Below are 27947 nucleotides of genomic sequence, written 5' to 3' on the forward strand. Positions count from 1 at the left end.
TTACAATCAATACTTTTTCTGCTTTTGGTGTAAAAATTTCAAAAACCTTAGTCTACAAACAACAGCATTTTACAAAGGTCTACCACACAAAAAGCATTTAAAGTTCACAGCCTTGTGCATAAGCCTTTAAGTATTAAAATGATATGTAAAGACATAATAAAGTGTTTGTCAGAGGGCAGTTCCAATGTGTTTTAATGAGGAAGAGTCAAGGTAATTAGCATGCTCCCTTTGTGGTTTGGTTGTATGCGTGCATTTGTGATGCATTATTGCGTAGGAGTGTAGAAGAGGGGGAAAAAGCATTCAAGATGTTTTTTCTATTTTTGCTTTTCTGCTGGTGAGAATTAAAGCTCTAAAACTAATTTCTTTCATCGGCATCTGTCAAGGAGATTAAGCGAAGCATTACTCAAGTACGCACTTGTTTCACCAAAAGCATTTAACAACTCGACTAAAAAAAAAGATTGAGTAGACTGTAGGGTTTAATACCACTCTGTTTGGGCATATCAGTTTAATCCTTGATAAGCAGGTGAGGGAGAAACATTTTAAAAGGCACTTAAGAGAGAACAAAAAAACTACAGGGAAGCACAACGAGCAGTGATATCATGAGTGCAGTCCTTCAGTGCTCCATTGGGGCCTCGGCATCGTCGTCCTCTTCCTCACTACAAGGTTCATAGTCATCCTCCAAGGCTGGCTCGCCCTCCTCTGCCTCCATTTCTCCTCCCAGTTCTCCCAGCAGCTGCTCCACATGTTCCAACATGGGCTGGTCGTCACATTGTAACTTATTGTACAGCTGGAAAGACAAAAAAAAACCAAGGGAGATGAGGCTCTGAAGGATTTTAAAGGGTTGTTGACAACATGAGTATAAACAAAACAGATTGTAAAATGTTTTTAGTTTAGTAAACAGTGAATAAAATAATTTCTACATTGATGTGTATGTGCAACAGGTGTGGTCTTTAGCTTTGTTGATGAAAGCGATATGAGGGTTTTAAAGAGAGTCAACAAATTGCGATCTCTGGATGTAAATAAAAACATCAGTTGTATTGTTTTTGATGGCACTAAAATATACCGTTAGAGCCAGTTCTATTAAAAGCATTCACTTTTGTACTTTTTTCTCCCCATTTAAACATTTATTGATGTTCCTAGGATCTCATTTAGCACAGACTATCCAAATTAAGATGGCTGCCACAACTACTGGTAATCAGCAATACCCATAAATGGCTCTAACTCAGTCAATTTTACAGAAATTGAGTTAAAATTTGTGGTGTTAGTAGCTGAGAGTCATTGACAACTCATGTGAAATGTGATTTTCATCAGTCATTTCTCAACATAAGATAATTTATAATTTTATTCAGAGTTTAAACCTCTGGCTAGAGCTGTCAATTCTAACCCGAGCCCTAAGCCCGGCCCCACCCGACCCAAATTCAGGGTGGGCCAGGCCATGATAATGTGCTGGATGTGCGGGCTGGGTTGGTGTCGGGCTTTTGATTGGGTCAGCGGATAAGCCGCGATCCAATTATATGATAACATGGCCTGCCATACAATGACCAGCTGCACGCGACCATTTCACCGCGAGCTGACCGGCCTTGAAAGAGGTAAAAAGTTCAGTGAAGCTTCAGATGAGACTGCCAGAAAGCGATCCATCGCCCAAATGGACGTTCATTGGGCCGTCGGCCATTGCACTCAGCAGACGCGTGTGGCCGATGACCCAAACAGGTGAGAAATCAAAGCAGACATGCCAGAGCTGACCATATCTGAGTACTGCAGAATGCAAGCAGGTTTAAATGCTCTTTTACGGCCATGAAAGGACAAAGACCCCCTCAGCTCCGATCTTCTGCACCTTTTTTATTCAGCCGCGCGTGCCCAACCGTTAATAACTAATTAAAAATGTTGGGGGGGGGGGGGGGAGGTTCTGGGTTTGGATCTGTAATTATTGTTAATTCGTCGGGCCGGGTGGGGTTCAGAAATGATGACCGCGGGCTGGGACCGGATCATATTTTTTGGGCCTGAATGAAACTCTGTCTCTGGCATGAAAAGCTCAGGTGACATGCATTCAACCTTTATTTACACAGGTTAGTGTCATTGAGTCATGAGGACTCATTTACAAGAGAGACCCGTTTTAAACAAAAAACACAGATGAGGTACACACAACTAAAACAATCATATAAAAGCATATAAAATGAAAAGTGAATAAAAGAAGTGATATAAAACAAAATACAAACATGTGCTACATTATAAAGTGATATAGAAAACTAAAAACAGGAACGTCTGCGTTGGTTTTTGTATTGATCTTAGCAGTTGTTAAAAATCCCTTAGAGAGGTCAAGGTCGAGAGTTCAGATCTGTTTGCAAGGTGTTCCAGGAAACAGGAGCAGAATAGGAGAAGGCCCTTTTTCCAAATTTGGTCCACACTGATGGGACACTGCATGTAATAATGTCCTGAGGGTGCACGCCGTAGCTGCACTCACGTAGTGACATGTAGGAGGAGATGTATGAAGGCAGCAGACCAAGAAGTGATTTAAAGATGAAAATGTACCAGTGAGAGGCTACGTGAAGTTAATGATGTCCAGTTAACCAGCGACTACAGGGTGCAGTGGTGGGTAAGGTAGTTACAGCCAGTTATGAATCTTAATGCACCTTGATAGACAGCATCCAACATCTGCAGGGTTCTTGTAGGAGTGTTCATGTAAATAATGTCACCGTAATCAATGGAGGGAAGGAAAGTAGCAGCTACAAGGTGTTTTTTGCATTCAGAGTTAAACAGGATCTATTTCTAAAAAATTAAACCAGTTTTACTTTCAGTTTCTTTACCAAGTTTTGGACGAGGTTTAAAAGAGAGAGATGTGCATCGACCAAGATTCCCAAGTGTTTATAAGAATCGACAAACTCTATAGGAACACCATTCATAGATAAGATAGAAGCAAGGACTGCTGGTAACGACTTCCCATTTGAAAACAACATCCCTTTGGTTTTATCAGCATTTAGCACCAGTTTGAGACTGAACAAATCAGAGTGAATGATGTTAAATGCAGACTGTAAAAGCTGGAAAACCTTAGCAACTGTTTTAGCTCGACAATAAACAACTTTATCGTCGGCATAGAAATGTAAGGATGCATCAGGGATGATCTGACCTACATTACTTATGTAGACTGTAAAGAGGGTGGACGCATTCCATTGAGCAAAGCTAGGCTTTTAATGTACAATGCTTTGATGGTTTATTTAGAATTTATTAATCTTGAATGTAAGAATTATCTTTCTAACTTTACTGTATTTCAACAATGATCTGTTGCTTGTTCTCACACAATGATGTCTGTTAGCAAATCTGTGGGCACGGTAGGCTCGTTAAGTACTGGGGGGTGGGGTAAAGCTTTGAATCGACAGCGGGTTCTTTAGCAGAAATGCTGAGGCTGAATATAAGGAGAAAACCAATTCTTTGCAGGCAATACAAGAGACACTGTAAGTGAAAGCATTCAACAGAAGCTCTTTAGTCGTGTCACTGAAGTTAACAGCGCATCGCTGCACAATCCATAAACAGGCAGCTTAGGGTGGAGAGAAGTGAGCAGCCCTGAGGGTTTAGGTCTCCGTGCGCCAGTTAGGCCACCTGAAATATCCAACCGTATCTGCATACTGTCAGCGAGGCTCACGAGTCGCAGGTAAACACTTTCTGTCTTTCGTTTGGCAAATCAGCACATTTAACGCACAATTTAGCTGCATGAGACTGGGAGGGGAAAAAAGCATTTCTCTTTCTTTTGCAACATGCATGAACACAGACAAATGGATCCCAGAGCACATGTTGCGTTCATGTGCGCACCCATAAAATCCGAATTATCACCGTAAAATATGCAGCGAAAAGAGCGAGATTAAAATAAAAAAACATTTTTAAAAATGGTCTTGTTCTGAAAGCTGCCAGCAGAGTTATCTCTGTAACGTACCCTACTTGTGTGTAATTACTGAACTCAAAGTGGAGCTCCGTGATAAAACAAAACACTTGCAGTCCCACTAAGAACGGGAAGCTCAACCTTTTTATATGCAGCTCTATTACGTAAAAAAATGGAAGACAAATGCAGCCATTTAAATTTAGTTCATTTCCAGAATGTAGAGTAAAAATATACAGAAAGGTTCACCAAAGTTCATGATCACACTGAAAGGTTAATTTAGTTGGGTTTTTTTTGTTGGTCCTTAAAATGTTATGCAGTTTATACATGGTTGTTTAAGTTTATGGACAATACGCAGCCGAGTGCCATCATTTTATTAAAAGAGTAACAAGGCCAGGGGAGTGAGTGACTGCTTTGCCACAGGACCAGTCTCCAAGCAACGGCAGGTCCTGACAGGAGTCATGCAGTCCCATGGGAACTCATTTAGAGTGTTAGAATGTGCTCTCTGACTGTGTGTGTGCGTGTTGGTGTGTGTGTAAAAATTTAAGCGGATGCTGTCTGTGCAGGTTTGAGCTCCAGGGATGCAGAGCGTGACCCACGTCCAAGCACAAAATCAGATCCTGGGGGGTGGGGGAAGGGGGGAGGTGACCCTGCCAGACTGTTCTGCAGCACAAATGCACACAGCTACACAAAAGCTGAGATTTTCATTATAGTTGTGTCACTGTGGGGGGTAAAAAATTACATAAACCGGGACAGGTTTCACAATTTCCCGGCCCGATATGCAGAATGTTTGCACCTTACAGCCTCAGGTGAACAGCACAGCGTGTTTTTCACACGAGCCGCATTAGAGAAATAATGAAATACATACGGAGAACATTTGCAAACACGCTCCATCTTCTCGCAATCCTGGATGCTACCTGCAAATTGTGTTTGCAGGTAGTGATATTTTCAACAAATCAATAGTGCATTGTGTCTGCCGGGCAGGACGCGATTATTCATTGTGATGCTTTGAGCGAGCAAAACAAACAGGAGCTATTCTTTACGCGCTCTGCAATGAGCGCTGCTTAGATCAGCAGCGTTGTCTCAAAGAAGAAGAAAAAGAAACTCACACACAAACATTTCTCATTTAGAACAGCCAAGTTTTTTTTGTTCCCTCTTCTTTCTTTCACAGCCCTGAGAGCTGCCTAGAGAGGGAGTGTGTGTGATCGTGTAACTTTTTTATGGTCCACTTGGCTCCACTTTCAAGTCACAGTCCAAAGCACTCTTGACCACCGCTATAACAAGTCACACAAAAGACAAGTTCATGAGAACACCTACTCAAACATTGTCATGAAAGTGGTGATCAATCCACACTTTTTGTCTCGACTGAATTCATTTCAACTTTTGTTTTATGTAACATATGGAACACTAAAATGCTCAAAATTAATTAAATAAATAAATAAAGCATTATAAAATGAGTATCTAAGCTCATTATTATGAACATTTTTCATTTTTATTCTTTTATTTTATAATTGTGTTTTTCATGGCTTATTTATTTCATAATGACTCTTTTCAGCAGAATGACTTCAGCTGTCAGTCACCGTCAGTGGGTTAGACCTGCACGCCCACTGGCTGATCTTTAATCCATTCGTTTTCCTGAACACCTGCTAACTGGTACAGCTAGCATAGCAGAGACGTGCTAGGTCAACAGTCATGAAGGATGGCAGAGTTGCATGAACTTCGTTCAGCTCAGGTAACTTTAGCAGATCAAACTGAGAGGATTACATTCTCAGAAGATACAGGTGTCGTGACAAAAAGAGACGGACTGCCAAAAATCGATTGGTGCCGTGGGAGCGCGCATGACAGCGTGCACGGGAGGACTCGCTGCTTTCGTTCTTTGAATTTAACAAGATTAACACTAGCTGTACGAGTGAGCAGGTACTCAGGAAAACTAATGGATGTGAAGGCTCAGCCAGTGGGTGTGCAGGTCCAACCCACTGACGTTGATTGACAGCTGAAGTCATTCTGCTGGAAAGTGGCATTATGAAATAAATAAGCCGTTATGAAAAACGCCATCATGAAATAAATAAGCCGTTGTGAAAAACGCCATCATGAAATAAATAAGCCATCATGAAAAACATAATGATGAAATAAAAGAATAAAAATAAATTCTTATTTCATACTGGTTTATTTATTTATTTAATTTTGTGCATTTTGGTGTTCCACTTAGGTGTGAGTGAGAGAGTGAATGGTTGTTTGTCTCGTTTGTCTCTATGTGTCCCTGTGATGGACTGGAGACCTGTCCAGGGTGTCCCCAGCTTCTTGTACAGTGACTGCTGGATATGGGCTCCAGCGACCCCCGTGACCCAAAATGGAATAAACGGGTAAAGAAAATGGATGGATGGATGGATGGATGGACAACTGAATTCTCCAGTGGATCTATTTATAACCTGGCATTAAATAGTAAAAAAAAAAAGTCCTAATATTTAAAAATAAAAATCATTTTTGCCTAGATTTTGTCAAAAAAGGGACAGTGTGTCATGTGTTGTTGGTCACTTGATAATTTTAATAAAAGTAGGAGTAATTTTCATTGTAATCTCGTATGTAAAACCCTCACAATTGACAGATTTAAGGACACATTTAAAATAATGACATCAAACATAAAAGTGGATCCTGAACTATATCAAATGAAGCTGTTTGAAAGAGTTCACTCCAGCAATTTCTTTTATGAGCAGTTCTAAAGTGTTGGTACACACTCAATGTAAACAAAGCACTTGGCTAAACCCACCAGAAGCTGATCTGCATACTTCACTCATCTAATATGAAAGTAAATACAGTGAGGAAAATAAGTACTTGAACACCCTGCGACTTTGCAAGTTCTCCCACTTAGAAATCGTGGAGGAGACTGAAATTTTCATCTTAGGTGCATGTCCACTGTAAAAGACATAATCTAAAAAAAAAATCATCCGGAAATCACAATGTATGATTTTTCAAATAATTTATTTGTGTGTTACTGCTGCAAATAAGTATTTGAACACATGTGAAAATCAATGTTAATATTTGGCAACTGTAGGCAAATTTTGCTAGCAATTGTTTTTTTTTATTTCAGGACACGTAAGCCATCAATATTAAAAATAATTGTGTCTTTTGTTTCGTCACAAGTTTTTAATGGGTCTTCCTGACATTGCAATGAGTACCTTTAACTTGTTTTTAACATGACAGCAAAAATTGTAAAATTATTACAAGCTGCCAAAGCATGTTCACCTAAAGTGCTTTGAAGCTAAAAAATAAAAGTAAAAAACGAAATTTCCTTCTGACCTCCATATTTTCTGACAGTTAGTGATGCGACGTGACATAAATCAACATGACAGTGCTCACATGGTAGACACTTTTACGGAGATGATCTGGCAAATTGAATTCATGATAATGACAGCCACAGAAATGAATAGGCCGGCAGAATTTCAAGCTGAAGTGATTTTTTTTTTTTTTAAGATTCACAACACTACTCCTGAATGTGAACATGGCTGCACCCCTGGATTTAGTCATTACGTTGAACTGTGCAGGTGATGGGTCTCTCTAAATGTAAGGATTAAAAGTAATGAAAAAAGTGAAAAGAATGCTAATTACTAACATAAATGTGGGCTAATATATGCAATATGGATTTTATCAACTGTTTAGATTAATTTGTAGTATTCTTTGCATTTTATTGTCCTGTTTGAAAACAGCAATGCACTAATGTGCCCCTTACACAACACCGTACTCTTTTCTTTAGATTTTTGGACAGAAACTTTCTGAAAACTCACATGGCGGATAAAAGACAGCCTGATTACGCGGTAAAAGCCTAATCATTCCATCATTGTTCACCGTCTGCTTCACACCTATGCTTAACTTCCACTTTCATTTCACCTTTTCTTTTATTTCATTTGCTAATACCGTCATTCTCCCAGCTTCTCTCTGAACCAATTTTCTCCCCCCTCTGTGCACTTCTCCTTTTTAGCTTTCTTTGCCTCGCGCTCGCACACTCTCACCAGACGACCTTCCTGTCAAGGAGATAGATTTGTCTTCATGCTCTCATCTATATGCTCACGCTCGCAAGCGCACGCACGAGCACACACACTCGCCCAACATTTTTGGCAGAATAGTGCCAAAATTGTAGCCTCTTCTTACGTTTCTCTGTGCCTTCTACATGCCCTTTTTACACCGAACGCAGAACAAACTCTGTGCGCCTCTTTAATGAGCAAGAAAACTAAAAGAGCTGTTTTAACACAGGTGGGTTCCTCTTAAAGAGACAGTTCCGATTTCTTTTATGGGACAATTACGAAAAATTGGGTTCTTAGGTTCTTTTATAAATCTAGGTTGGAGAAATAAGAGTTTATTTTTGACCAAACTGACAAGCTCATGCTTACATGGTTCATTCCTGCTTAAAGTGAAAGGAAATTAATGTTGATAAGACCAAAAATGTATGCTATATTTTGTGGGTTTTTAACAAAATACAGTAAATATATATATCCTCCTTTGGTAATCATCATCAAACACTGAAACCTATTGAAGTGGTGAACTGTGACACACAGACCATGATCCTCTGACACTCGTTCCCTCACCAGGATCAAAAACAACAAACTTCACAGCTGTCCTCTCCCATAACGCAACAGCAGCTGACTTTTAATCAGTCAAGCTCCAGAATAAAATGTAAGATGCAGTTTCAAACAGCAGGGAAGAATCTTTCAACCAGTCACCCTATTACAATCAGGTACTATTTGATGATAAGAGACGAGAAAAAAAAGAATAAATCACAAATAAACGTACAAAATTGCTAAATCTGTTCTAATACACACAGCACATGCACAGCTGGCATCTGAACCATATTAAATGATCAGATTAGAGTGGCAACCAATGTCACATAAAAACACGGTGTGTCATTATAGGGTATTTGGCCTAAAATAAATACAAAACTGTGACCAAGAGCCTAATAAAATGACCAGTGTTAAAGCGTAATGACCACTGCTACAAATATACTTCAACAGGCTATAAGATCGCAGCTCAGGAACCAAAATATAGCCGTTAGTGCAGCGAAACTGACCATTTGACAATGACATTCATTAACAAGGGAGGGACCAGACAAAGTGCAGCCCAAACACCCCTATGATGAGAAAAAGAAATGGACTTGATGTTCCCTCGCCCGGACGTGGGTCACTGGGGCCCCACTCTGGAGCCAGGCCTGGAGGTGGGGCACACGGGAAAGCGCCTGGTTTACCCGAAGAGGAGACCTGGGTCCCCCTTCCCATGGGCTCACCACCTGTGGGAGGGGCCAAAGGAGTTGGGTGCAATGTGGGATGGGTGGTGGCCGAGGGCGGGGACCCTGGCTGTCTGATCCTCGGCTACCGAAGCTGGCTATTGAGACGTGGAATGTCACCTCACTGGTGGGGAGGTGGAGAAGGAGCCTGAGCTGGTGTGTGAGGTTGAGAGGTTCTGGCTAGAAATAGTCGGACTCACCTCTATGCATGGCTCTGGCTCTGGAACCAGTTTCCTTGAGAGGGGTTGGACACTCTTCTACTCTGGAGATGCCCCTGGTGAGAGGCAGGAGTGGGCATACTTATTGCCCCCCATCTTGGTGCCTGTGTGTTGGGGTTCACCCTGGTGAATGAGAGGGTGGGTGGCCTCCCTCTGCCTATGTGTGGGGGGACGGGTTTTGACTGTCATTTGTGCTTATGCACCAAATGGCAGTTCAGATTATCCACCCTTTTTAGAGTCCTTGGAGGGGGTACTGGAAAGTGCACCTCCTGGGGACTCCCTTGTTCTGCTGGGGGACTTCAATGCTCACGTGGGCAATGACAGTGAGACCTGGAGGGGTGTGGTTGGGAGGAACGGCCCCACTGATCTGAACCCGAGTGGTGTTCTGTTGTTGGACTTCTGTGCTCGTCATGGATTGTCCATAACGAACACCATGTTCAAGCATAAGGGTGTCCATATGTGCTCTTGGCACCAGGACACCCTGGGCCAGAGTTTGATGCTCGACTTTGTCATCGTCTCATCTGATCTGTGACCACATGACTTGGACACTCGGGTGAAGAGAGGGAGGGAGCTGTCTACCGATCACTACCTGGTGGTGAGTTGGCTCCGATAGTGGGGGAGGATGCCGGGCAGACCTGGCAGGCCCAAATGTATTGTGAGGGTTTGCTGGGAATATCCTGATGCATGCTCAATAATCCAGGTAGAAAAATCCAAAAAAGTTCAATCTGGTCCACTGGGACACCACCAAGTCATTGGTTCAGGTATGTTGACGACACCTGGGTTAAAATTAAATCTCAGGAAGCCCAACATTTTACTGACCACATCAACTCGGTGGATAAATACATCAAGTTCACACGAGAAGATGTAAAAAATGGCAGGTTGGCTTTCTTGGACTGTGAGGTCTCAGTCTCTGATAGAGGACTTTTGCAAACCGAGGTGTACCGCAAACCCACCCACACAGACCAGTATTTGCAGTTTGACTCCCATCACCCTTTGGAGCACAAGTTAGGAGTCATCAGGACTCTGTATCACAGAGCAGACAGCATCTCCACTAACTCAGGAGCCAGGCAGAAGAAGAAATCCTACACAAGACAGGCTCTAGAGCAATGTGGATATCCTAACTGGGCCTTCCTGAAAGCAGAGAAGAAACCCAAACAGGACTCCAGTCAGCCATCAGGTGAAAAGGAGGAACCCAGACACAGACCAGTGGTCATTCTGTATGTTGAGGGAGTATCAGAGAAACTGAGACGTTTATTTTCTAAACATAACGTCCAGGTGGCTTTTAAACCCTAAAATACATTACGGCAAAGACTGGTTCATCCCAAAGATCCAGTCTCCTGGCACAAAAAGAGTAATATTGTGTATGCTGTTCAGTGTCAGGAGGGCTGTGATCAGTCTTACATCGGGGAAACTAAACAGCCACTGGCCAAAAGGATGGCCCAGCACAGAAGATCAACATCATCAGGCCAGGACTCTGCGGTCTACACTCATCTCCAGGCCAGCGGTCACTCTTTCAGGGATGAAGATGTTCACATCCTGGATAGAGAGGAACGATGGTTTGAGAGAGGAGTAAAGGAGGCCATCTATGTGAAAAGAAATCATCCATCATTAAACAGGGGTGGAGTCCTCCGGGTTCAACTGTCCCCCTCTTACACTGCTGTTGTTGCTAGTATCACTCAACCCCCTGTGAATAGTAAACAGCCATCAGTGTGCTAATGATCCATTGTTAGGCTGATGGGCCTTCTTGACCATGTGATCAGCTGGTTTTGGTTGTCAGCAGCAAACTGGTTGATCCACTCTGAGAAGGTGCTATTTGAGAGACTGAGCTGAATACAGCACCTCAGACTGAGGAAGTCTTTCGGATGAGAAACAAAACGTTTCTACATTTTTTTTTTTTTTGAATGTCCAGAGGACCAGATTGAACTTTTTTGGGTATGCTGGGAATGTTTGGCAGAGTCTCCTGTGAGACAGAGCTTTAACTCCCATCTCCGGAAGAACTTCGAACATGTTCCGGGGGAGGTGGGGGACATTGAGTCCGAGTGGGCCATGTTCCATGCCTCTATTGTTGAGGTGGCTTACCAAAGCTGCGGCCGCAAGGTTGTCGGTGCCTGTCGCGGCGGCAACCCTCAAACCCGGTGGTGGACACCGGCGGTGAGGGATGCTGTCAGGATGAAGAAGGAGACCTATTGGGCCTTTCTGGCCTGTGGGACCCTGGAAGCAGCTGATGGATACCGGCAGTCCAAGCAACATGCCGCTCGGGTGGTCGCTGAGGTAAAAACTCGGGCATGGGAGGAGTTCGGAGAGGTCATGGAGAATGACTTCTGCACGGCTTCGAGGCGATTCTGGTCCACCATCCAGCATCTTGGGGGGGGGGGGGGGGGGGCGGGGCACCACCAACACTGTTTATAGTAGGGGTGGTGTGCTGCTGACTTCAACTCGGGATGTCGTGGGTCGGTGGACAGAATACTTTGAAGACCTCCTCAATCCCACCGGCACATCTTCCACTGAGGAAGCGGAGACTAGGGATTCTGGGTCGGGTCCTCCAATCTCTGGTGCTGAGGTCACCGAGGTGGTTAAAAAGCTCCTCGGTGGCAGGGCCCCAGGGGTGGATGAGATTCGCCTGGAGTTCCTTAAGGCTCTGGATGTTGTAGGGTTGTGTTGTCTTACGCGACACTGCAATATTGCGTGGACATCGGGGGAAGTTCCCCTGGATTGGCAGACCGGGGTCTAGGGGAACTTCCAGGAATCCAGGAACTGGCCCAAGTGGCTGGGAGAGGGAAGTCTGGGCCTCCCTACTTAAGCTGCTACCCCCGCGACCCGACCCCGGATAAGCGGAAAAAAATGGATGGATGGATGGATGGATGGATGGATGGATTGATTAACAAGTCCATCCTCTGACCAATAAGTCCATTTTCTGAGCCTTTTGTCAAATAATTTATTTTCAGTCTGATAGATGTCTGATAGGTGTTGATGTCACGTGCGCTGCAGTATGGCCGCACTGACAGGAGCTCAGCTTCGACTTGATCTTTTTTTATCTCGTTGTTCTTGTTTTAACTTTTTTTTGCACCTACACTGCACACCCATGGTACGGGTATGACTGCGATGCACTTTTGGAGTTTTGTGTGTTCCTGCCTTGCCATCCTGCCATTGTGGTTCAGTTTCTGGTCCCCTTCAGCCTCGGGCTCAGGCTCTGGTCTGTCATGGTGGCCATCTCCATGATCCTCCATCTGCCAGTACAGACCAAACTCTACAGACCGGTTCGGTTCCGCAGGGAAAGTATGTATACCAGACCCAATTGTGGAGGGCAGTCTGGGAGGGCAGCTGCTGCAGTTGTTACCATGCTGCTGACGGGACCTGCTAACAAGACCACGCTGCTAACCGAGCCACACTGTTAACAGTACCATGGTGCTAAGAGAACCTCACTGCCAACAAAACCACTATGCCAATAGGACCATGCTGTTGTACACATATTTCATTTTCACTTTTGGTGCCTTGTTTTTGTATTTCTGTTGCATACTTTGGCATTTCTTATTTTTTGGGCGAGTCGAGATGGTTCTTTTCGTCCTGACCTGAGCATTTCATTGCATTGTTGACCTTGTGTTGATCTGCATATGATAAATAAACCCAACCTAACCTAACCTAGATGTATGATCAGCTACATATTAACATGGCTACATGTTATTTCCCCTACAATTATTCAAGGAGGGTGCCATGCCCTGTTAACAGAACTAAGTGCCATCCATCCATGGATGGATGTTCTCAGCTCTGCATGGAGAACAGCTGATCTGCTGCAGCAGGAAGCTTATCCTGCAGCTCTGGGCTGCACAAATGTGCAGCAGGTGCTAAATAATTTAAAATAATTTATTTTAAATAAAAATTCCATGCCAGTCGTGCAGCTCATCCATCAATCAGCCGATGGTGTGTCATGTTCAATCTTATTTTGAAAAACTGCGATAAACGAACTGCAAAGTAGTGAGGGAGTACTGTACACTCAATATATCGCCCAGCTGTGGTGGAAATGCTACAAGTAACTGCTGCTGCTGTACTCTGTATTTGCAAATAACAGGAGAATTTATGTAGATTACACACAATACAATGTTTTTTTTTTTTATTGGTTGAAAGAAACACTATAAAATCTTTGAGATTGGAGTTGTTTCAAAGCTCAACCCACTTCAGTCTTGGCCCCAATAGGACTACCTGTTAGCTCGTAAGTCTAGTCAGTGTTAAACTCTTTCTCAGAAAATAAGGTTGTTCACAGAGATGTATACAACAAGATAGTGTTCATAACTTTAACATAGAATCAACTACAAAAAGTCTGAATTATTCCTTTAACATGTTTTCTACATCTCACAGTTCTGTTCACTAGCAAGGGGGTGACCGTGACTGAGATTAGAGCTTCAAAATAGAGGAGTGTGAACAGGAATAGTCGCAAAACTCTCAAGAGGGCTGACCACAAAATCACAAAGAGTCCTCCAGTCACATCCTTGTTGAGGTAAAGGCATTAAAAAGACAAGACCTGCACCCCAGCCACAATCCATTGCTCGTGGGATACCTTTTCAACCACTCCAGACAGTAAAGTTTTGACCTCTCTTTGCCCTAGCTGCCTTGCTGGGCTCACTTGAACACACAACGCTGTCCTTTGTGCATACGCTGCAGATCCCTCCTCAAATCGCACCCCATCTCAAATTCCATTTCACGTCCGGTTTACTATTGATTTTACCCTCAACACTATTCACAGGCTACACCCCCATCAAGCACACAAACACACCAGGTCTAATTTGTTCCCTGCTTTGGCCCCATTTTATTCTCCATCGTGTCCTTCTGTTCATGTCTCACACTTCTTTTTATGGCTGTGAGCAGCACATGTACCACACAGCAGTTTTTTTTCCTAACCCAGAAAAAAAGAAGAATAGTTAACATTTCGTAAAAATTGTAATATCTGCAAGCAAATGCACACATACTCAAGCATCTTCCTAAGGTGCACATATGCTTACCAGCATGCATTTTCTCAGTTTCCCTCCATGCAAATGCCACCTTATCGAAGCCATGAAGTGTGCAGAAAAGTAAATTAGAGCCCAAACAAGCCGTTGGGCTTTGAGGCCTATTTTTTGTGTAGGAGCCCATTTTAACTAGCAGAGTGACTCGTCATTAAAAATTCAAACTAGCACTGACGCTCAGGCAAAAAAGCTTAAATGCAACCAAAGAGAAAACTAAGCTACACAACGAGCACATGTGTGGGTAAGCAAAGTTGTTGGATTGATGGTGCCATGTGTGCGGGGGGAGGGGGGCAGCGTTCCGAGCACATTCCACATCACCTTTCCAAGGTCTTTGTGCTATACCTTACACACATTATTCTTTCACTCACTCTGCAAAACTGCAATGCTGTTTACTGGTCATGCTCTGACGACTCGCGCAATTCTTCTACCAGACTCTCACTTTATTATTTCGTAGCTAAATGCCCATTTCACCCCATTTTTCATTGCATTTTTTTCCCTTACTTTTTCCTTTTATGCTCTTTTCTCCACAGTACTGGCATCAAAAATCTAGATACACAATATCCCCTCCCCCTTGCAAGCTTTGAACTCACCTCAATCCTGTTTTAGCTAAGGACATGGCCATTGGATGCTGGTTAGACAGTTTAGTCGATACGCTGCTGGCCGGGAAGACAGACATAAATATATTGCCACTAACCTGCCCCTACTCATCTCTACAGGAACATAATGGGGTGGCAAGAGGAGCAGAGAAGCTGAGAGGCTGAGAGAGGAGAAGAGGAAAAAAAACAGAAGGTGGGGCCTGCCATTCTTTAGTCTGTGTTGTCAGATTTACAGGCCTATTGGATTTTAGACTAACATGAATCACTGCACAACGGAGGTATTACTCCCTGACAGAATGACAGAATAAATGAGACACATCACCTGGACTGTGTGTTTGTGTGTGAGCGAGAGAGAGAAAGAGAAGGTGAGGCGGATGAGAATAAGAATTGGGGATATATTTAAACGTCTTTAAGATTCCGCACAGCTATTTCTGAAGCAACAATGAAGCTTTGTAGGAATCCGCTCATGTTCACAGTCCTGCATATAATGTGTGTCTGACAAAAAACAGTTCTTAGGAGTTTAACTTGTCGTGACAGTGTTCTGCATGCAAATATCTGTGCTCACTGAAGATAATGGTAAGAAAGGCAGTCAGAGCTATCTTAAAAATACCAACCAGGCTTTAAAACTTGTTTATGAAAATGTTTTCTTATATGATTTATGGATTATTGTCACAAATAACTGGTAATATCAGAAAAATATATATGGACAACAGTCTATCTAACGATGTCATACCGATTGATAAGTAATGGTCATAAATTATAAGTATTATTGTTCAACCATTCATGAAACTAGCTCTGAAAACAAGGTTTCCTCACACTTATGAGTGAAAATAAGAAGAGGTTTGAATTGTAAAGATGGAGGAAGACGATAACATGGATCTCCATAAATTCGCAAATTTAATGTAAAGAACAAAATGTAGTCACTAGGGGTGCACCGATTTCCTTAATTTTGGGTGATCAGCGGTCGGTCGATACTTACATGAGAAACCGGTTTTATCGGGGTTTTTTTTGTAGTTTTAACAACAATTGCCTAAACATTTATATTTCTGAGCACTACCTCATAGCCAGTTAAAACAAGTTTGTATTGTTTCTAGGATACTGTTCAAGGGTATCCCTTGAAGGGTATCCCTATTCCCCTCCTCTCCCTCCTTCGCTTTGCTTTGCTGCTCTGTCCTGTCTGTGAAACTGCTCTCTACATATCTCCCGAACCGTAATTTTGTGGATCTGGTCAGTTGGTCTCTCAATGCAATGGACACAATTTTTGAGACAAGCTTCAAGTCCGGACAACACGGATGCAGTTGGATATGTCTCTGGAGGAAGTGTAATGTGATGTGTCTATCTCTGCTGTCGATCGAGGACGCCAAAATTACATCTAATTGGATTTATGGTAACAGGTTTCCTGTTTATGGAATTGTCTGGTTCCTGGTTTGTCAACATACAAAGAAGACAGCCGCAGCTAATCTGGCCTGGTCAGGCTGCTGCCTATGGGAAGGTTTGCTCCGTGTCTCGAGCACCCAGACTCTACCGCTTAGCGTACTGGATCGCAAATTGGATGTGATTTGTGAGAATCGCAGGCCATATGCGGCCCCTAGGACTCGCTGGCTGGATGGATCAAATCTCAGGGAATATTCTCCTTGGACACTCTCACCGCCCTTGTCCCCCCCCCCCACACACACACACACACACAGCATGTCTATGTCACCATGTGCTTCTATGTGCGGGGTGTTTTTTTCATCATCAGGGTCTTTCTTTTCAGCCAAGAAGAAAGAGTTTGATAGGATTTTTTTTGCCTCCAAATCCTAAGTGTGTTCACTTTCACTACTTTTTGTCTGTCTAAACAGATCTCACATGTTAATGAGTTTTCGAGGCTCACTGTGCTTTATCTATCTAAATAAAGGTTGAATGAAAAAAGGGTGTTTTTCAGTAAAATAAGATTGGAAAATTGAAGGTGCGTTGTGACCTTATAACACCTGACAGTGTCGCTTATCAAATAAAATCGACATTGACCAAAATCGGAATCGCCAGGTCAGGATTTTTAGAGATCGGTGAATGGCCAGAAAACTGCAATCGGTGCACACCTAGTAGTCACAAATAAACAATTTTCAGACAATAAAACATTTCTCTGCCCCTCATTTTTAGCAAAGAAACTAGGATTGGACTTATTAGGCTGTGGCAAAAAAAAAAAATCAGCCTATGACATCAACCACCAGATCAACTGGTTTGTGTCCAAAGACTGTTTGTAACTTTAATAGCTCTTTTAAAATAAACCAATGGCAATATACCTGCTGCATTTTCAACAAGTATTCTGGTACTCTTGTCAACATGATTTTGACTAGGTCAAACCATGTCACATTAACAAATACACACAGTAATGGCAAATTCAAATGGTGTTCGATCAGTTGAGAAATGTAACGGTTTAATCAATTATAAACAGCCCTGTCCGTACTCCAATGTCATATTTTTGGCTGCTTCCGCCCATATAACATCATACGATTGACACGCTAACATGAACTGTTAAGTCAATATGTCGTTACTTTGTGAGAAAATTATGACTCCATTAGGACTTTGGTGTTCCAACTTGAGTAATTTGCTGTCCAATATTGCACAAATGGCAGATGTCACCCTCAGCCTCGCTTTGCCTGTCACCTGTTTAAGCGATGAATGAATGAGGGAAATTAAGGCAAAAGTGGTCGATGCAAGGTAAAAAAAAAAAGAAAAGAATGTAATCTTTTAAACAGAAGGATGGAGAGACTTATGTCTCCTAAAGGGGCTTTTTTTTCTCAAGTGAAATAGGAGCCAAATGAAGACAAAGAAGCTACAATATTTCATTCTTATACTTTGATCCAAATTACCTTTTTAGAATTGGTCAGGTACGATCTAGCAGCTTCCTGTAATGCCTTCCACTCCTCCTGCTCCTCCTCCGTCACTCCTCTTCCTTCTCTTTCTTGCTGCTCCTTTGCTTTTTCCCACTGGAGGTAGCACACCCAGCCAGACAGATACCACACCTGGGAGACAAAGGATCACAGTTAGGCTCAAGTGACATCAGGTGCAAAGATAAAGTGCTCTGTGCTCCTGCGGGTGTTCTGCGTTGGCGTAAAAAAAGATTTGTGACCTTTACTGAGCATGTAATCCTTTCCTCTTTGACAAAGAGGTTTCAAACACATTATAATGAATCACACACTCAGTAATCACTCAGCCTGATCAAACCTTGACAAACACTGCACTCTTTGCAAATAAAAAATACCAACAGCACTGTGCACAGAGGAGCTTCTTAGGTGTGAATTCAAGCCTGTCATTGTGTCACTATCTATTTTTCTAAAGGCATTTTATAGTAACATTTATGTTGCAATAGATTAATTTACTCCCAGAACTGATCTGTGTGCAGAAGATGCTGCACACGTGAAAAATATGCTGACTTCACTTTGACTCCGAGATCAGAAAATGGAGCTAAAAATAACTGTGAGCAATTCATTCAACGCATGTTAATGTGAACATGGAGCTTAAAAGTAATTGTTAGATCTTTTAAAATTGGGTGCAATTGAAAGGTTATTAGTAATCAATAGGGTACCCATTATGAATAGCTCTTTGAATGACAACAATTTGGAAAAATAGAGTTTACGTCTTACCAGACTGATGAGCTATCGGCAAGCTCAAAGGTGCCAAAACCAAAGCAGGTTGATATAAAAACAACTCTAATCTCAGATATTTTATGGCAGGTCTATACACCATTTAACTTTTAACATCACTAATCATTTTATTTTACATGGTTTTTTTTCTCCCCCTCACATGATTATATGAGCTCATTGTGTTGCAGCAGCAGAAAGCTGTAGCACTTCCAGTGCAGCCTGAGGGGCACTTCAGGAAGGAGTATCATTCTGTATTTCTGCAGGAATAACCTCATAATACAAAGCTGACTGTGGCGGCAGGTTTTAAACAAGAACAAAGATTACATTTTTAAGATTGGAGTACAGTAGTCCCTCATTACTTGGTGGTTCGTTTTTCACGGACTCGTTCTATCGCAGTTTTTCAAAGTAAAATTGGACATGACACACAATTGGCTGATTAATGGATGATTTGTGGATTTTTTTTATTTAAAATAAATTATTTTAAATGATTTAGCACCTGTGTGCAGCTCACAGGTGCAGGGGGAAGCTCCCTCCTGCACTTCTCCTCCATGCTGCAACCCTTTGCTGTCCAGATGATCGACTTTTGTCTTCCAACTTAAAATTCAAAGTATGGCACATCATAAACTTGTCATAATTACAAAATATAAAAGTGTTAAAAGTTATTTTTAATTATTTTAGAACTTCTATGTTCAGTTATTTCAGTGTAATTCATCAAAAAGAACATCCTTCGTGCTGCATCAGCTGTGTGAAGGGTTAACCCTTTGCTGTCCTGCTGAGCTTCTATTCTCTATAATTTCAATTTAAATACTGCAATATTTTAAATCAATCCATGCTGCATGGATTGTTTATTTAAAATGTTACAGTATTTAAATTTAAATTGTTTATTTACACAAGGAGGAAGATTGGGAGTAACAGGTGATGAGTGTGATTGCAGCCTGACATGTTATGACAAAGTTTACTGAACTTGAACTGAACTTGGACTACTGTATCCCTAGTTCGTGGTTTTTCACTTATCACAGAGAGACAGGGTACGGAACACCCTTGATAAATGAGGGACTACTATAGTTTTAATATTGCAGAAATGCACTTTAGTCTGGACTCCTAACAGACTTGCTGCTAGCTCGTCACTCCGGTCAGAATGAAAACATTTCTCCGAACTGAGGTTGTTCTAAGTAAGTAAATAGGTAAGTCAATTTTATTTTTATTGCACTTTTCAATATAAAAATAACAAGGTGCTTTTTATCAAAAGAACATAAAAGACAGATAAGTAAAAGTAAAAAGAAAAAAGCTAAACTACAACCAGATATAACAAAGTGCTATACATACAAGTTTAACGAGCAGTATATAGATGTCCCTCGTCGCTGAGGAATTTGAGTAGTGAATGTTTGTAGATTTCAGGATGAGTGTTTTTCTGGACTGGAACTGAACAGAGAATGCAAGTGAACCTTAATGTTTTTGGTGCAAGATGTTCAAGTGGGTAGGAGTTACACTGTGTATAAGAACAGAGGTAAGGTATTTTTCTTGTTCGATGCAGCACAGAGTGATGGATCCTGGAGAGTGGAGGGAGAAATTTTATCCACGAGCTGGCACAATGGTGGAGCCAGAGTTTGGATAATGGCCAATTGAGGCCTTGGCAACCATAGATTAATTATTGGTCACCCCAAGGGCTGTCCCAATCATTTGAAAAAAAAAAAATGTTTTAAGCAAAATAAAAACTAGATAGCATAGTCTCCTCACATTATAGGGGTGGTCAGTTTACATATACCGATATATATATGGTGGTGGTTAGGCCTGTCACGATAACAAATTTTGCTGAGCGATTAATTGTCTCAAATGATTGTGATAAACAATAATATTGTTTGAAATTTGACAATAATTAGTAATTATTGTCAGATTTAAGAAGAAAAGTTGGTTAATTTGTTTTGTGTGTAGTACCCTTTTCAACCACCTGATGACAGTATAAGACTGTTTGAACAAAAGGATGAATAGTGAGGGAGCGAGCAGCGTGTCTCTTTAAGAAAAATGGGAGGGAGGCTCTTTGATGAGACATGGGCTGTCTCTCTTCAGTTCTCAAAATGGCGGATGCTCAGTGTGGTTTGAGCACTTCAGTACAGAATTTTTCACACAAAAGCTTTTAATTAAAAAAAAAAAACAGTAAACAAGTTCTCAGCTTCTTTTTGCAGAGAAAAACAACTTTTTACATGACGGCACAGGTTTCAACCGTGAATTTTTTGAGCTTCGACAAGATGGAGGTTTTTTCCCCGAGGTTGGCCTGTTCATGTGACAACCCAATTTTTGAAAGAAACATTTTGCCTAGTGACTGTGTGACTGCATGTCACACACCAAAATGTAAATCTGTACTTCACTTGTTTTTCAAGTTATCATGTGTAAAATGTGCATGTACGGAGGGTGTTTCCAATTCCCCCTCCACTCCATGACGAGGGACAAAAAGATGAGTCCAGTCCTGCTTTCTTGAATAAATCCACTGAGTCAACAGACTGTCAAATAAAGGCCAAAGACTTCCTGAGTCTGGCAGCGACGACTGCAAAGACTCTGTCCCTCTTTGCTTTTAGTCTTAATTTAGGCACACATAGCAGCCCTTGACTAGACAACCTCATGCTCTTGGTAGTGATCGATGACTGTAAATGTTCAGAAACATATAAATTGCACTATCATGCAAAACCTAAAAACCTCGAACTGAGCTCTGTATTAAACTGGGAGCCAATGGAAAGCGATCAGCAGCGTAACATTGGAGCACTTCAAGTCAGAAGCTTAGCATCTGCATTCAGACAAGCTGCAGACCATTCAAAGATCTGCTGAGGAGGGGAAAAAATGAAATTACAGTTATCAGTGTGGGATGAAATAAAAGCAGGAATGACCAGCTTCACCTCCACGCTGAAAATGATAGCACTCACGTTAAAAAAAACAAGAACAAATGACAAATTACTAATAAAATCACTCAGTTTATAAATTTAATGTAACTGGAAAGAAAACCCAGGTTTCCAACAATCTGACAAGCTTTCTGGAACACAAAGAAGAACTTCTGTTTCCTTCTCATTCAGCTGGATAAAGTTATCGGACTATTAGGAGCACCCTACAGGTAAAATGTTAGCTGCTCATCACCTTTTTACAAAAGCCCACTTCAGAAGATCTGAACTAGCCATAAAATGGTCCTTACTTACACAAAACCTTTTAACCTCAAGTTTATACAAAGACCTCAACAGTGTGCTTCTCATTCACACACACCTGTAAAGCACTTTGATTATAACTAAACTCTGTACATGAAGTGCCGTTTTCTTCTCACAGAGACATCGATAAGCATCAGAGTGTAACGGGAGGTACAGCATCTCGCTCAAAGACACCTGGGCACACTGCAGGGAAGAGGATTCTAACCTCCCATTTCCTGAATAAAAGACAACCATTCTACAGCCACCCCATCAGCTGGTGCATAGTGAGTCTTTCTGTCTAGAATTAAATTCAGTTTATTTATATAGCGCCAAGTCACAACAGAAGTCATCTCAAGGTTCTTTATTGTCATTCGCATCACATGTGGTACATAAGGTGGAATTGTGTACTCAAGGTCCCAGTTACAGCCCAAAATAGCAAAAATATAAAGTATAAAAAGAAACAGTATACAAGGAACTAAGATATCCACTAAACACAAATAATGTAAAATAATACGGTATACGGAGTATGTAGTGAGTAGATGGGTATGAATGAATACAGCAGTTACTCAGGGCACTGAACAGAAACATTCACATACATAAAAACTAAGCTAATAACATTAATTATCTGAGGAGCAGACTGCTTTGAATTTAACTCCATCACAGAACTCTCATCTTGTGCATGAAGGCGACAGTGGAAAGGAAAAACTCCCTCATGAGGAAGAAACCTCCAGCAGAACCAGGCTCAGGACAAGTGGCTATCTGCTTCAACCGGCTGGGTTTGAGAGGAACAGATACACAATGGCAGGTCGAGAATCATGTTAAGATAAAAATAATATCAAATGAAAACTAGTCAATTTTAACAGCTCATTTAAAGAAATTTTGTCAATTTGTCCTCCAGTAGTCTAAGTCTATAGCAGCATAACAAGCTAACCCCAACTATAGGATTTATCAAAAAGGAAAGTCTTCAGCCCAGTCTTCAAACTGGACAATGTGTCAGCCTCACAGACAGAAACTGGAAGTTGGTTCCACAAGAGAGGAGCTTGATAACTTAAAGATCTTCCTCTCATTCTGCTTTTGGAAACTCTAGGAACCGCAAGTAAGCCTGCAGTCTGAGAGTGAAGTGCTCTGTTAGGAAAATATGGAACAATAAGATCTGTAATATAAGATGGAGCTAGGTTATTGAGGGCTTTGTAAGTCAGAAGCAAGAGTTTGAATTCTATTCTGAATTTGACAGGGAAGAACAAAAAGATGGAATGAAAAGACAAAAAGACAGAGGAAAAAGACAGAAAAGCACAAATAAACTAAGAATCCAATAAGTATAAAGTTCAAACAGACGTGGTTTATTTTTAACTGCACATATTCATGCTCAAATATTCCAAAATCCTTTTTTTTTATCTTTTATTCTCATAAGCACACTTTTTAGCCTATAAAAATCACATAAACTGAGCTAAGCTGCACCTTCCTCCTCCAAAACAATCACGTTCAACTTTCAGCAACATCGGAGGGGTGTGTGTGTGTGTGTGTGTGTGTGTGTGTGTGTGTGTGCCTCTCTTCTAAGGCCAAAGATCACCCACCCACTGTTCTTCAAGCACCAAGAAACAAATATTAGCTTTATTCATTATTCATCAAGGGCAGAGGCAGAAGGGACCTGCACCTTTGACAAATCAACCAGTTAGCTAACAAACACATCATGGCACGCTGCGATGAATTCTGAGTTGTCGCTCAGCACAATGAGTGGGAGGCTAACCCCCCCCCCACACACACACACACACACACACACACACACACACACACACAACTGAACTTATCAGAACAACAGCAGCACGGGATAACCACAGTAGTGATACAGAACTAGCAACATGACATTTTTCTCATTGATCAATTTTCTTTGAATGCAAATCACATTTGCGAACAACATCTGGTAACTTCAGTTTAGAACATGTCAAGACGACATATATGTAAAACTCCCAACAATACCAGAATCATCTTTATAGATGGTCCCATTGTGAAATATGTTTTTGCAGATAAAAGCTAATGAGTAAAAACTGCAGCAGGAAATTTGCACTCAGAATTAACTAAATATGAGTCGGCTAATTAAAAACCTCGAAGAATTCATTCTGCTCTGCTACAACTCGAGACAAAAGCACGCATAATAAAAGAACTCGTGTCTGTCAATCAAATCGCTGGGACTGGTATTATTTTAAAGCGAAGGCGCATCTTAGCTCCCATATGGAGCCGCTGAAGGAAGAACAAAAGCATCATGAATCAAGTGAATACCTTTGAAACAAGATTTGCATGGCGCCAGCTCAGTTGTTTGTGCAGATTTAATGTTATGTAAGTAGGGTTCTAGCTTTGAGAGACACAAGAGCAAGTAGACAGATGTTAGAGCTTTCTACTTTGCACAGAGGAGAAAAAAAAACGAAGACGAGGGAAGACAAAGAGGGGAGTGCGCTACTATTGGAGTCAAAGGTTCGACTATACATTTCTGACACCGCAAGCACTATTTATTTTTTGTGCCGTTTTGAAATGGACAAGAAAACTGACCGCTGAACGAGAGGCTGTTTGTGTGTGTAGCTGCAGACTCGCTCAAATTGAGTGTCTCTAAAGGGAGTTTAAAAGTTCAACTGCCTGATGACAGCTTTCAGTCTGACTGTGGAGGGGTTTGTGTGGGAGGCTGAGCCTGAAGGAGAGTGTGAGGGAGGGAGTGTTCTTCTGTCTAACACAGAGCGACACACCCCCACTTTCTGTGGGAGTGACAGGAGATATTCTGCAGAGTGGCAGCACATGGTTCCTATTAAAGCACAGAAAACGGAGCTTTACGCAAACGTTAGTGCGTCGTGTTACAGATGGAGGTGGATTGGTGTGTTGGTCAATCGAATAGGTTGATTTTTGACACTCCATGATGTCAGAGAGGGTGCCTTTCTGCTTTGTTTGCGTCTATCACAAAGCATGTCAACAACTAAAGATGAACACGCTTTAGCACAAATGTGAGGATGATTAAAATAGTCTGAGCACTTTGCTATTCTACTTCTAACCATCATACACCAAATGAAGGAGTTGGCTCAAATTTCCTAAAATATTGCTGCATGTTTCAAACACTAACTGACTGTAATGTTTATAACACATAAATAATATTTCTAAACTGTTGTATTTATGGTCCAGAAACATATAAAAATAAAAATAATTTGAAAAATTCTTATCGGTCAACTTCTGTTGGGACTCCTGCTCTGAAGTTTTGGACATACCTGGGTTTCAGGACAAATACAGTGGTCTCTCACTTATCGCGGGGATTACGTTCCAGACACCCCCGCGATAGATAAAAATCCTCAAAGTAGGGATGTTAAATTTATTTTAGTATTTATATATATATTTTAAGGCTTTATTTATAAATCCTTCCCACACTCTTGCAATGTTCTTAACAATGCTAAACTCTCTAAACACTCTAAAAGAGCACAGCGAAAGAGAGCAGACAGACTGATGCTACGATTACTGAGCCAATCAGTGCCCGGGATACAGAGCACGATGCTCTGGATGGTCGCCTTTCACCAATCAGCCAATCGTGTGTCTTGTGTATACAGGTAATCTTACAATGAAAACCTGCAAAACAATGAGTCCGCGAAAGTCAAACTGCAAAGTACCAAGGGACTACTGTATTCAGAACTTCTTTGAAAAAAAAAAAAATCAGTCCATACAATGGAATAATTACATAAATTCTTCAAGGTTACTAAACATTAAGAGGATCAAAACTTACTAAACTGATGTAATACAAAAGCAAAGTGGACCCACGACGCAGTCAATGCACACCTTTGTTATTATTTGTAATATTGGATGCATTAACTTTCACAACAATACTCCAGTTTTAACCTTAAAGACCTTTATGTGAATAAGACTCTTCCAATAAAATTCCTTGACCCTTATCATTCAAACTGAATAAAATTTAAAATAAAAGCACGAAGGATGCCAGTCTCAGTCAAACTGTCTAAAGCATCCTATTAGATGCTGCTCCAGTATGCCTGTGCTGAATGTGACGGCTGCAGATAGAAAGATCTAGAGCTTTGAGATGTGTGAGAAACCCAAGTTACATTCAGTGTTTTTGACTGATGTTGTTTTGTTTTTCAAATTTTTATATCCAAAAACCTAGCTATAGCACATACGTAGTTTGAGCGCAAGTCATGACTGAAGAACGCTCTATAATGAGTAATTAAAATAAAATATTGTATGTATTATCTAGTCTTCTACTCATCCAAAGACAGTAATTCAAATCTTGTCATAGAAGTAAAACCATCCACAGCTGAAAGCTTGCAGTGCGTGTATAGCGACAAACAGTCTTATGTGTGGTTTATTCTCCATCTAGAGTCTTCCTGTAATAGGCTGCCGGTAGTTTTTACTTCTCTTTATATCTTTCAAGTCAAAAATTCACATGAACTCCTGCAATGACAAATAAGGCATTGCCGCTGGATGCTTTAAGACTGGCTCTCTTTTGTGTTGCAGTACGTATGGTTTGGGTCCTGCTTAAAGGCTAAAAACCTTCACATGAGAGCTGGTTTTCTGACTCTGGGTTACAGGATTTCTTCCAAATTGTCCTGTAATCATCTGGCTTCGCTATACCTTCGATTCATTGAATGAATCCAGTTCTAAAGATAACAAAGACTCCTACAGCATGAAAGTTGTTTCTGTTTTTGGGAGGTTGCCTAAACAAACTGCTGTACAACCTCCTCAGAAATATTATTGCGGAACAACTGACAAGGTTTTTAATTGTGCGACCATTGGTCTTTTTTGTTTGTTTGTTTTAATGGTGTCTTCTTTAGGTCTAAACGTATTTTGGGTTTGGTCAAATGTGCAGCGTGTGATATAAACTGAAATCACTATGGTAGACCGCTCCTGATGGGCCTGCACACAAACCTTCACATACTTATAAGAGTGTGTTAAACTTGTGGCTATTTGACAGTGGAACATCTTAACGTCACTTGTTAAAAGGTCAAAAAAAGGTCTTGGTAATTTTGGTTTTATAACAGCACTTCTGCTTGGCCATTCCTTTATGTTGGGGTTGATAACAGGAAGTCAGAAACACAACCAACCCCTTTTTCTGCAATAAACCATCATTACCAATTAAAATAAAGTTGCGTGACATCTGCAAATTAAACACAAGTGAAATTTATTTGGTTTTAAATTCTTTAAAGATTAAACGCAGATTCTCTAAAGGAGGGCTGATCATTTTCACTTCTGTTCCTAATGTCGTTTTAAATCCTGCACTAAAATCTCAGTATCGACAATCCCCTGAGGAACAGTATTGAAGACCAAGAGTAAATGTTTTTTTTAAATTACCTTTAATTGCAAACAGCACCTCAGCAGAAGGAGCTAAGCACACAGACAAGACTTTCTCTTTTTTCCCCAAAAGCTATAAAATGGTCTACAAAGGTAGTTTGATCAAGCTGTTGCCACTGTATCATAATAATGAGTGTTTCTGCAGGGAGAATGATAAAAAGAAGTCTTTTACTCCTTCGGATTGACAAGTAGTAAAACACGCATACACATTTTTCCTCAGAGCGCTGCTTATTCAAGTATCAGGGCAGACTGGCCTACTAATCGGACTGAATTTTCATTACAGAGTTGTTTCATTCAAGGGAACATTGTATTCATGGCCAAACTTCTGAGTGGGAGGACAAGTTTTATTTTCTTTTACTTGGCTCGTTCTGATTAAACTCAAAAGGTGGTCAGGCCTGTGCAGTGGCTGCCCCAAACTTATGGAACAGTTTAACTTTCAATATACATACAGCTCAGACTAAAAGCACTTAAATCTCCCATCTTTTTTACTTTGGCTTTTGACTTAAACAAAGCAGAAGAGATTTATCTGACCACACCCATTTTAAAATGTTTTATTATGTTCATATCTAAATAAATAGAATAATATATTTACAAATTCAACTAGAAGGTTCTGTTGATATATCCCTAAGCCAAATCAAATAAAGATTTTTTTCTTTTTCTTTTTATAATGTGATTAACACATCACTGGACTGAAAATGAAGCAGGACAGAAACACAAATCCAGAAGAGGGTTTAAAAAAAACGCATCACCTGACAACACTAAGGTTGTGACCCTGTTTCAAATTAAATACAATTCTGGACAGCATTTGAGAAGGGAGGTGATTTTTTAAAATTATATATATATATATATATATATATATATATATATATATATATATA

At 41.0% G+C, this 27947-nt stretch overlaps 1 protein-coding gene across 2 annotated transcripts in view; it reads right to left on the reverse strand.

Annotated features, from left to right (window-relative positions):
• Positions 1–382: 382 nt before the first annotated feature.
• The window catches only part of si:dkey-12j5.1 (probable assembly chaperone of rpl4), a 49492-nt gene continuing 21927 nt past the window's right edge, over positions 383–27947 (reverse strand). For both annotated transcript variants that reach the window (XM_037676979.1, XM_037676978.1), the window contains exons 10-11: positions 17804–17956; positions 383–787 (exon numbers count right to left, since the gene is read on the reverse strand). In XM_037676979.1, the coding sequence (XP_037532907.1) occupies positions 614–787; positions 17804–17956 (327 nt within the window). In that variant the 3' untranslated portion in view covers positions 383–613. The remainder of the gene's footprint in view (positions 788–17803; positions 17957–27947) is intronic.

This window comes from Nematolebias whitei, chromosome 5, assembly GCF_014905685.2.
Source record: "Nematolebias whitei isolate Nwh7 chromosome 5, NemWhi1, whole genome shotgun sequence".
In the NCBI taxonomy this organism is placed as follows: Eukaryota; Metazoa; Chordata; class Actinopteri; order Cyprinodontiformes; family Rivulidae; genus Nematolebias; species Nematolebias whitei.